General features: G+C 29.3%; 1 protein-coding gene across 13 annotated transcripts in view; it reads left to right on the forward strand.

The window, feature by feature from the left end:
* Positions 1 to 12,715, forward strand: part of LOC107454143 (uncharacterized) — a 145,618-nt gene that overhangs the window by 26,987 nt on the left and 105,916 nt on the right. For 12 of the 13 annotated variants that reach the window (XR_015429419.1, XR_011637879.2, XR_015429418.1 and 9 more), the window contains one exon: positions 9,412 to 9,611. Coding sequence is in view for 10 of the 13 variants with exons in the window: in XM_043049824.3 (XP_042905758.1) it covers positions 9,412 to 9,611 (200 nt within the window). In the remaining 3 variants the exon portion in view is untranslated. Of the gene's footprint in view, positions 1 to 9,411; positions 9,612 to 9,658; positions 9,735 to 12,715 lie in introns of those variants that run through there. The other variant, XM_043049826.3, reaches the window with a different exon arrangement.

Consider the following 12,715-nt stretch of genomic DNA (forward strand, 5'->3'; position numbering starts at 1 on the left):
CAAAAATGTATGAATGTCATAATTAATTTGCAATACAAGGTATTTTGCACACAAATAGATGTTATTCTTAATAAATTTATACTAGGAAATTAATCTTTTAACGATGTTGCATATTCAGTATAATGTTAAGTTTAATTGTACGGTGCGCATAAAAAGGACTACCCTGAATAACTTTTGATTTAATCATCGGATCTTCTTGTTTTAGGACTCAATCTTAATGGTTCCAGAGGATGACTTCAAATATGCTGATTAATTAGTGCAGACAATATCTTAAATTACAAAATCCTATACATTTAGACAATATCTTAAGTTAAAAATCAAACACAAAAAAGTACTTTCTCTGAATAAACATACCTTTTTTTTCCGACCTATTTGGGTTTTTGACCAACGAAATATAAAGGGTAGCCGCAATCTGGGAAACATGGCCCCAATAGTTTAGTCAGGAGAGCTGTCCAAAGTTTGGACCACTTAATGTTAATTTTACTTTTCGCGCATTTAGCCATATCTCGAGAGCTTTTTAAGTGCATTAAAAAATTTTCTGCAAATTTTAAGATTCGTTTATTCAAAGATAATTACATGCAAAAAACAACTTTTAGTAAATGCTTATTGTTTTTTGTTATTTTTTTTAATTAATAATAGTCGACGTATATTATATTTAATAATAGACGACAAAATTTTGATTTCTAAGGTATACAATATCTTACGTCATTTTAGTAAGCGAAATCGGTCGAATAGTTCCTGAGAAATCGAATTTTAAGTACAGTTCGAGAATTCGAAGTTCGAAAAATCGAATTTCGAATTGCAAAAGTTATTTAGGGTGGTCCGTTTTTTTTCCCTGCTCTTGCGCTCTGTACATTACATAATTGTATTTCATTCAGATAAATAAACTTCACAACAACCAGAATGATTATATATATGCGAATTTAATGATTCATATATTTTCTTTAATTTCTATTTTAAACTTAAATAAGATTTCAAAACAAGTTTCGTTCAACGGCAGATCCAATATTGAGTTTACGACTTCTAAGATGCAACTCCGTAGCCTTGTAATTTTGAAGATGATCCAGAAGACAGGGGAACTCCTGGATTAAGTATTGGGCGAAGTTTGCCTTTGTGTAGGAAGTTTGAGGGAACTAAGCCGCATTTGCGTTACATGAAGTGAAAAACCACTAGAAGCTCCCACGATTAGCCTGGCGACAAGGGGATTCTAACCCATAAAACGTCTACCACTGATGATATTTTACGTCAGCACTGTGGTCGGTGCGAGCCGGGTGCGGAATTAGTATCGACCAGCCTTCGCTGGGATTTGAACCCGGCTCACCTCATTGTAAGGCGAATGATCCATCATAATCTTATATTAGACCAAACATTATTAGCAAATTTAAATACGTTAACATTTTTATCGCCTGTTTTTATCCATAACTAGGCAATTAATTCATGGCTCGAACGATTTAATATATTCAGTGCTTGAATCCACTTACCCTGAAATTGCATATTTTCGGGTATAATTCATAAAGTATTAAAATATCGAAGTATCGTGGTTTTTCACCCGGTTCGTATTGACGAGTTGAGTGATGAATCGTTGTTTTGAATCATCATCTTAAACCTGATTCAGTTAAATTAAGTCCGAATCACTTGATACTCAATAGAATCCTTATTTTTCTTCTATTGCAACAGGTTTCAGTTCCAATATTTCCAGGATTCTTCAATTTAAAATAAAAAGTACTTTTATTTTGAATTCGCACAACACAGCGTCAAATTAAAGAATTTTTCAAAATTGTAGAATTTTTATCAGAAACCAAACAGGAAGTTAAATTTGAGTTATAAAAATATTGATTATTATTTTTTTAAGTCAATAGAATAATATAAATGTTTACGAATTGATGAATTTGTTAATGTCATTTTTTTTACAGAATCGACGACTGGGATTAAGTAATTAATAATTTGTAAGCGTCATTTTCTTCCAGATTCGATGACTGGAATTACGTAATTAGTAATTTGTTAATGTCATTTTTTTACAGATTCAATGACTGGAATTAAGTAATTAGTAATTTGCTAATGTCATTTTTTTTTACTGATTCGACGACTGAAATTAAGTAATTAGTAATTTGTTAATGTCATTTTTTACAAATTCGACGACTGGAAAAAATTCTAAATACTAATTCGAATAAGTAGGGGAGAGTGGGGTCAATTGTAACATTTTTTACTTAACTATTTTTAACTAACAAAAAATCCAATATATTATCAGTATTAATTGACAGACGAGTCAAGTAGACTATTCTCTATTAGAAAAAAAAATAAATACCTTATTTTAAATGTTATTGTATTAGTAATTAACAATTTTCGACAGTCGTGCACTTGTTACAATTGTCCCCACTTACGGGGTTAATTGTAACAGTTCATAAATTCAACTAAAACATAGTTAATTATACATATTATCATAGTTGTGACATATTTTTTTATTGATCAAAATAGTAATGATATTTTAGGAGTAAAAATAATAATGAGCAGAGACCTAAAGGGTTAAACTTTTAACTTTAAGGGGTTAAAAATTTTAATTTATGCTGTGAAAGGTGACAAATAAAATAATGCACATGCAACATAATATAAATGATATAGGAAACTATTGGTGGTTCTTAAAGAGTTAAGTAATGGTTTGTAAACATAAGATTATTTATTTTCAGCTGTTACAATCGTCCCTTTACTTATTGTTACAATTGTCCCCAAGACGCCATTTCAGCTTCATTTGTTAAAAACAATGCTAGTTAATTAACTAAAGTAATCTTTTTTTTCTGAAATGTTAATTAAGGTGTCCACTTACATATTCGGTTAATAATTTTTATTTATTTAAACAAAATTACTTTGTTGCAATATAATATTCTAATAACAAAACAATTACTTGCGTAGCGTGAAAATATCTTTTGTGATGTAACTCTTTCAAAAGTACCTAGAAATGGTTGCCAGCAGGGGTGTACATGTAGATTTATTAAATACACCTTGTGCGCCACCTAAGAACCAAATCTAAAACCCGACACTCGAAATTTTTGCTCTGTTACAATCGTACCCTGTTACAATTGACCCCACTCTCCCCTACTTCAAACCTCTTCGAAACATTGAAATTTAAGTAAACGGATTCGATTGATTTGAATCATTTCAGTGATTCATTTTTTTCCATCTTTACTACAAAGTTGAAAGAAATTTGTAATTAAACAGTTTGGGACACATAAGAATAAGCAGAGAGTCACGTGTTTAGATATCTTAAGGAGATCATTTTTGGGGAAAACACCAACTTTTCCATTTTAACTATTAGGTTCTGTGTGTGATCGATTTTAGATTTGGATATTCTGGATACTTGAACGTACCTATCCGAAAATAAACCTAAGAAAGTTTGCTATAAAAATGCTTCATATTGAAAAAGTGTGTTTTATTGCAGTATTGCTCCAATACCTTCAATTCTTTTTTAACATTTGTCTCAGAAGTATAGTTTAATGGCGAATTGGTTGATTACAATATTTATTATTTATAAAAATAAATATTCGTAATTTTTGCATGAATTTGTTGAAGTTGCCCTTTCAAAACAATAAAATTAACTAAAAGAAATCTAATTCACTCTGTAGAGAAAATTTTTAATAAATCTACGAGTAATTGTTAAAAGATAGTAATAATAAAACAGTAAATAAAAAACTATTTTCAGTAAATCCAGTGCAATATTTTTATTATTTGCATACAAATCATAAAAAGTTGTTTTTAATGTCTCTTTTTATCCTATCTCTATTCCAAGGAATGTGATAATCTTCCAGCAAAATTAAACAGATAACAAAAGTGAGGAACAGCTAAATTTCAGAAAAGCGTAGGAGCCGATTATCATATCAACCGATAGTCGTCTTATAAATCAATGTTGTCTCGATTCGACAGGTGTTTTTGTTCTCGCGTATTAATTCCGAGATTTCAGTTCTTCTACATCGTGCTCTATTTTTACACCTAATTTAATTCTGAAAGAAGTGAAAATATAGGTACTGACCGAAACAAATAGAATTAAAATTAATAACTATTCCTTGAGAAAGTTTGAAAGAAAAAGTTATTTGAGGGTCCGGATCTTTAAAAGGGGTTCAAGTTAACTTACTTAATTATTTAGAAAGCAACTATTTATTTTTTATTTTCCCATAAATATAATTTTAATATAAAGTTGTTTTCCTTCTCGCGTATTAATAGCGAGATTTTAGTACTTCTACATCGTGCTCTATTTTTTTCCACCCAATTTAATTCTGAGAAAAAAATTAAAGTGAAAATATAAGCTACTGAACAAAATAAACAGAATTAAAATTATAATTATTTCTTGAGAAAGTGTGAAAGAAAAAGTTATTTGACGGTCCGGATCATTTAGAGAGCTATAAGTTAACATACTTAATTATTCAAAAGCAGCTATTTATTTTTCATTTTTTCATAAATATAATTTTAATATAAAAATGTTTTTGTTCTCAAGTATTCATTTCAAGATTTCAGTTCTACTACATAGTATTCTATTTTTTTCACCTAATTTAATTCTGAAACAAAATTTAAAGTGAAAATATAGTTATTGATAAAAGCGATAGTTACTGATAAAAATGAATAAAATTCAAACTACAATTATTTCTTGAGAAATTTTGAAAGAAAATTTTGCTTGAGGTTCCAGATCATTAAAATATAAGTTAATACACTTAATTATTTAAAAAGCAGCTATTTATTTTTTATTTTTCCCATAAATATAATGTTAATTTAATGCTGTTTTTATTCTCGCGGATTAAATCCGAGATTTTAGTTCTACACCGTGCTCTATTTTTTCACCCAATTTAATTCTGAAAGAAAAAATAAAGTGAAAATATAGTTACTGGTAAAATAAATTAAATTATAATTACTTATTGAGAAAGTGTGAAAGAAAAAACTATTTGAGGGTCCGGATCGTTAAAAGGGATATAAGTTTACATACTTAATCATTCAAAAAGAAAAAAGAAATTCCATGAAAATAATTTTAATTTTTGCATGGATATGATTATTTTTTACTCCTGCATTCTCATGTAAAATTTTAAAATACGGAAAGGGTGATTATTTAAAATTTTTGTTTTGAAGTAATAATTTTTGATTCAGTTCTGAAATAAGAATTACTTTCTATTTTTTTTACAAAAATAATTTTCCTTATTTCAAGAAAAATAATTTTTTTCATACATAATTATTTAATAAGCAACTATTCATTAACCATCAATTATTATTAATAAGGAAATTATCCTGTTAAAGTGAAATTTAGTTTAATAATCAATTAATATAAACAATAATTTATTGAATAATTGTTATTTTTATTTTATCGTCAATTTTGAAACATTTTCGTAAAAGAAAAGTAGATTACCCTTATAAGTAGATTACCGTAATCTCAAGACCCCCACGTAATACGGGATAAGCCGATAATCCCTCTTCGTCATCAATGCCTGAAATAGAACAATTTTTCATTACCACCTCTAATGAGAACGCCTCAAACTTTGATAAATCAAATTTTTAATTGTTCGAAATTGATTATTTTCCATTTTGGGACAAATTGTTAAAATTCAATAAAAATAATTTGAATTTATTTTAATATAATTATAATATGTCATGTAAACAGAAACATGTATTTTTGTTTTGCTGTTCTAAAGATAAGAGAAAAAAGAAAGAAAAGGGAAAAAAGAATATACCTTGTTTTGCCGTTTATATTAAATTCCTCCTGTATTTTTTATTCCTGTATTTTTGAGATTCTCTTAAGTTTTAGTATCAAAAATTATAATCTAAAATTTTTTTTATGTCAGATTAAAGTTGCAGACATTACATTTGCTTAGAAATTTATAAAATCCTTTCTTTTTAATAATCGTTAATAATTTTATGTCGACTCTTTCATATCTTCAGGCAGTGAAAATTTATGTTAAAAAACTAAATCCCTGATTCGCGTTTACGAAAATAAATTCCTTCTTTTTCAAAAGTAAATCCCTAAAAGCTTTTCTTCCACGGAATAAAATCTCTATTCCTTATTTTATTATTCCATTAAATCGGGGGGAAAAAAGCAACAACACATGCTGATGCATAACTAAGATTTAAGGTAGTAAAGGATGATAAATATTTTAAGGAATTCCGGAGTGAGGAATGAAATTTTATGGTTTTTTGTTCTTTATTTCATATTTTCGAATATTAAATTTTGAATAAAATATGTAGTATTTGTATTTTCTTCATTTAAGCGTTAAGTTTTAGCTGTTACTTTTTATAAGAATTTCGAAACACATTTTTATGTGCCGAGATTCACGAATATGAAATGCACAATTATGTAAAACAAATTGCACGCATTATGTTTTGTGCACGCAGTTTGTTCCGATGCAAATTATATTTATTTTTCAAACTATACATGTTTACATTGTAGGCAAATGTAAATATGTATAATTTAAAAAATAAATAAATTTCTTCTCCAAATCGCAGTCTTTAACACACACATATTTAGAATCCTTTTCAAAAATGATGTCAAACATTAAAGCTGACAAATTATGATGTGAGGAAAAAGCAAAAAATGTCTTTAAAATATGACACATCAGAGAAGCCGACTGTAAAAGTAACATCAAAACCTGTTTGATTTTCTGACGAAATTTGGTGCGAATCTCTAATAATCAACTTTCAACTTATGTTTGATTTAGCTGGTAATCAAACAGGTTTTGAGGTTTTTAATTACATCTTCGTCAATAGTGATTCCTTAGATTTTGACAGCGTTTTTATTTCTTCTTTGCTTGTATATTTGAAGCGTATATATTATAATAATGCCATTTTTGTTTAAGTTTTCTGAAAATGTATAGCGCAGAGAATACGGAACACCCTGTATTAAAAAAAAGCATGTAAATATGTAGTTTAATAACAGATTATTTTTTTAGCTAAATACATATTGCATTTTTTCGCTAAATACATATAATTTTTTGTAAGGTACGAATCAATCAACAACATACCAATTTGAAAATACAATAATTAAAAAAAAATTGTTCGGAACTAAATCAATATGGAATATTTTTGCAGACGCTTAGTTAAAATTTTAATTATCTCCTTATATTGAAAATGTTTAAAAAGTTCAGATAATTTTAAGACTTTATTAAGTATTATATTTCTCATTTAAAAAAATTTAAATGACTAATAATTAATTTTTTACGAAGTAAACTCGTTTTATAATAGTGTCAAAAAATATTTTGATTTGCTCAATACATTCTATAAAATCTGATGAAAGAAAACATCGTTAAAATTATAATTTGCGGATCGTTATGAATTGATTAGGTACTTAGAAATTTATTAAATGTGCTGATGTTTGTGAAAATTGCACGTTTAAAAATTTCTACTAATTAAAAATATCTTACCTGAAAAATTAATGCAAATTTTTTTTACATGTAGAAAAATAGACAATAAAATTTAACAAAAAAATTATGTACAGTGAGCAAAAAAATAAAGAAACATTCTAAATAACGCTTAGTTCCAAATGATCGGATTTTCACATACTAAGACTCAACCTAAGTGGTTTAAGGGACTATCCTTAATTATACTATTTAATTGAATGGAATCGATCGAATAGTTTCTGAGTTATCAAATTTTTAAGAAGTCTTATATTTAAAACTGGTTTTCACATGAACTGTTAGATCGATGTCATTGAAATTTTGTTATTCCATTTAAATTACAATCTTTAAAATGATGTAAAATTTTTTGTGCACCTTACAATTTAAAATTTCTTAGGCTGTTATGAAATAAAATAATCCTAAATAATTATTACAAATTATATTTAGCAGGAAATTTTGTTGGGATAAATTAATTTTTTAATTGTGTGTAAAAAATTTTCGTTTCACTTAAAAAAGTTCTCGAGATATAGAGAAATACACTGAAATTAAAATTAACATTAAGGGGTTCAAACTTTCGCCCTCCCTCCTGATCGAACCATTGACATCGCATTTCCCAGATTGCTGCTCCCCATGTTTGAGGGTCAAGGTTTCGAATTCGTCGTAAATGGTATAGGAAGAGAGAGAACATTTTTGTGTCGGAAATCGTAACTTAAAATATCGTCTGCACTTACCAGCTAGCATATTTAAAGTTAGGCCCTCAAGCCATAAAGGTTGAGTCTGTACGTGAAAATCCAATTATTAGATCAAAAGTTATTCTGGAGGGTAATTTTTTTCCACCTGTGTGTTTATGTAAATAATGTAATTCTAAATTCAAAGTAAATCAGTGAAGATTTCTTACAAATATGACCTCCTCCTGACTGAGAAAAATTAGCTTCCAGAAAAACGGTTTTGACATTGCACATGACAGGCATTCAATGAGTGGTTTTCTTAAGTATAAAATTCGAGTTCTTGAAACTTTTTCTGGTTTTAAACCATCAGGTATCTGATATCATTTAAATATATTTAAGATTCTTAAAAAAATGCAAAATCCTAGTGGTATCTTACCCTTTAACATGGTTTTTCGAAGCTCTTTCACGAATGAAAAAGCCACATTTTAATCGCCTTACACTTGAAACAAAGCTATGATTTTAAACTAATTATACCATTATCTGGGCTTAAGAACGGACAAAGAGCTTAAATATTTTAAAAGTTATTGAACTTCTTTGGAAATCGCCAATTTGGCGACATTTTTTCACTTTTATGAAAGTTATCAAAATCACTGCCCTATTCCAACACCTCCTAGAAAAGAGTAGGCCTCTGCACGGGTTACCATAAATATCCTTTAGTAGTCCAAACGTAATGACATATGTCGTATTTTCAACCACTGCGCAGCTTAGTACCCGGAACGTAATGACATCTTTCTTATTTTTCATCAACTGCGCAGTTAACTTCGTCACATCGGACTACTAAATTGATCCGTGCTGAGGCCTTCATACTTCTAGGAGGTGTTGCCTATTCTCGATTTTTACAATTTTTTTAAGTTAGGTAATGCAGTATTGGATTCAGTTTTTATGTATAATAAAAAATTAAATCACAAAAGCTTTTCCTTTTTACAAACTATTTTTTCCCTGTATAGATGTTTTGCGCCATTTTCAGAAAAATCATAGCTACAGATAGGTTAAAATTGTTCTATTAGTCATGAGTAACTGTTACACACTCACAGCAGCTATGAAAATAACCTAATTTCGTTAAATGATACAGTTTTCGGGAAACAGCCTTAAGTTGGTTAAGATGCAGCTTAATTTTTTGAATCTAATTCCAAATTACAAATATATACTAAAAACTCGCATAATTATTGAAACTCTAAATTTTTCTGAGCTTTTGCCCAGACAGAGCACTTAAAACGTTTAACAACATACTTCAATTATCTTCTCTCAACACTTCCATTCATCGTTTCAATAAACTAAAAACTCCAAAAACAAATCGTTCTATTATTCTTTTTTTCTATCCACAGAAGCGGGGGTTGTTGAAGAGAAGTAGGGCCCTGACGATGGACATAGGAGAGCGCATCATTCAGTACAGAACAACTCTGAAGAGCCTGCCAGAGTTCGAAAGTGGATGTATCGTAGAAGAGGACGATAATGAACAAGCCTTCCCCAGTCTCCCTGATAGGCTGCTGAAAGCTATTGGTCTTTATAGAAGTCACGTGGACAAGTGAGGCAATATTTTAACATTTTTCTGTTTAAATATTTGACTAAATCCATATTAAATTTACTGTGGTGTTAGAGTTAATTAATGATTTAGTGCTGTAATGTCCATCTTGAAAATTTCTAGAAGGTAAAAACTTTTCATTTGTTTTTCTAAATTTAATCTCATTTTACATCATAATCTCGTCTAATTTTAATCTTGTTTAATTTCTTTTAATAATAAGTGGTTAATTAAACATTAAATTGCACTTAGATATCATTGGACGAGGTTACCACCCTTGAAGGAGGCTTGAAACCGAACTATGCAAAGTGAGCAAAATAAAAAACGGACTACACTGAATAATTTTTGATTTAATGATTGAATCTTCACGTTTTAGGACTCTATCTTAAAAGTTTGAGGGGGTGACTTCAAATATGCTAAATAATTACTCCAGACCATATTTCAAGTTACGAAATTGGACACAAAAACGTACTTTCTCTGAAAAAAAGCCCTTATTTGGACGGATTCGGATTTCTGTCCCCTTAATTATTGAGGTTGTCTTAATTATTGTCTGGGTAATATGGTCCAAACAGTGGTCCGAAGTTTTGAAGAGTGGTCCGAAGTTTTGATAGCCTAATGTTAATTTTACTTTTCAAGTATTTCGCCATATCTCGAGAAAATTTTAAGCGTATTAAAAAAAATTTCACACAATTATAATACTCGTTTATCCAAAAATAATTCCATGCAAAATATAATTTTCAATAAATATTTATTATTTTTTTTATTATTATTTTACTTTATAACATTCGAAACATTTTTAAATTGTTAGGTATAAAATTTTCTACATCATTTCAAAAATTGCAATTTCAAATGGCAAAATACAAAATTTAAGCATAATCGGTTGTCTGAGAAATCGAATTTTGAAAAAGTCGTATTTTTAGAAATTCAGAAATCCGAATCTGTCGAAAGGAAGGTACGTTTATTCAGAGAAAGTACGTTTTCATGTCTTATTTCGTAACTTAAAATATCATTTGCACTAATTAAAGGTATTTGAGGTCCACATAAAGAACCTTGAACCATGAAGATTGATTCCTAGAGCATGAAGTTCCGATCATTAGATCAAAAGTTATTTAGGATGGTCCGTTTATTTTTTTTGTGCACTGTACATTCAGATAGGTGGGTACTAGTTTCCATGGGATATAAAAGTGGCGATTACATTATACCGTTGGTTTTGAAGATGTGTTCATTATATTCATTGCATTAGACTTCTTGATCTTCAGGCCAGTGACAATACTTTACATGACAATACGTTAACTTTCGTTACTTGTAAGGAAAATAAAAGTAAAATGTGCATACTTTTACCTGTACTTCGTTACACCTTAAGTTTAGTATTTTAACTTGTTTTTTCGTTATTTTTTGTACAAATATTTGTAACGAAAATGTCAAAAGAAATCGTTACTTTCTTCTGAAAATGTTTCAAAATTTTCCTCAAAATCCCCTAATAAACACATAACTAAGCTTTCTGTTAAAACGAAAGACAAAAACTTGCATTGATTTTTCTTCGAAGAAACACCTTTTTTTTTGTTACTATAATTACTGGACAAGTAAAGAAAATCGTGGATTATTAGATTTGGGGCAGCAACAAATTTTCACCTTGTTATAATTTCATTACATTCCACTGTTCTTTAATCTATGCATAAACTTCAGAGTTCAAAACTGTTAGATAATAATCGATCGATAAATCTAATTCTTTTGAGTGTTTCACTTGTTGTTATTTGGCGTTGGCACTGGTTTGGCTTGTATTGTTATTTCGAGAGGTGGGGCACGTTTATCTTAGAAAATTGCCTTTTGTTTGTTTATTTTTTACTATGCAAGAAACCCTAGAGGAGAAAGGTGTAGTTAATTCTCTGAAAGCCCTCGATTTTTCGCTGATTAAAAATAGAACTCTTATTTTGGAACTAGTTTTAAATCTGATTTGGGTTTTTACTTTCGACGCATGCTTGTTTGATAAATATCAAATTAAGCTCAATATCTAAAACAAAATAATTATGAGACTAGACAGCAATTTAATGATGTAACTAAATTGCAATATAAGTATGACTCGATAGCAATATAATGATATGACTAGAGCACAATATAATGACGTATCGAAATTGCTATATTATAAGCATAACTCGAATGCAATATAATGATATGATTGGATTATAATATAATGATATTAGATTGCACCCTGGTTTAGTCTAGTCGTGGTTATAATATGCAGGCATCTAGTCATATGTATAATATTGCAATATCATAAATACGATTAGATTGCAATATTATCAGATTGTGGTATTATAAATCGTTATTGGTAACTTTTAAATCGCATTAAAAAGAGATTACAAGAGTACTTTAGCCAAGTTGAAATTGACGAACTGGTAAGTCTTACTCGCGTCTGCTTACGACAGTCTACTTTTACTTTTAATGTGACCTCATTTTAATTTACTTAAATCAATACCTCTGGGGGTACTAGATTTGGAGATCGATCGTTCCCTGATTCAGGTCAAAATTACGATCTGTGGATGAATGAATGGATGTATGAATGGGTCCACCCTATAAATGGGTGCGACGTATGGTGTGGCAGAAGTCGAATTCTTGGCCATAGATGACGCCGCTGAAAAACAAGAAACGCACACTCTGCTTTAAATTTGCTCGGTTTCACCAAGCAGGATTACCCGTGTGGCAAGTCTCATTAGAAACAACAACAACTTTTAATGGTAAATTTTATCGAATGATTGATGGCTTAGCTACGGGCAATCCTCTCAGCCCCTTCTTAAGAGACCTGTATATGCACTACCTTGAAGTAAAATTCCTTGAATTAAAATTTATTTGCCTCTTATTTACGATTGTTCCAGATCGGTGGACAATGCAAACATTGGTCGTGTTCTCAATATTATGAATCAAACAGATTCTTGCATATAATTCACGTTTGAATAAAAAAATAATAAGTGTTTACCTATCTTACTCTTAATTGTGGTAAATTTCTCTCAAATGTTTATCGGAAATCATTAATAGTTTCATCCAAACCTTTCATCTCATCTCCCTAACAAAAAGATAGCTGCCTCACGCGTACTTGTTAACTGTGCTTATAA

Source organism: Parasteatoda tepidariorum, chromosome 9, assembly GCF_982258835.1.
Source record: "Parasteatoda tepidariorum strain Cologne lab strain chromosome 9, Ptep-v5.0, whole genome shotgun sequence".
Taxonomy (NCBI): Eukaryota; Metazoa; Arthropoda; class Arachnida; order Araneae; family Theridiidae; genus Parasteatoda; species Parasteatoda tepidariorum.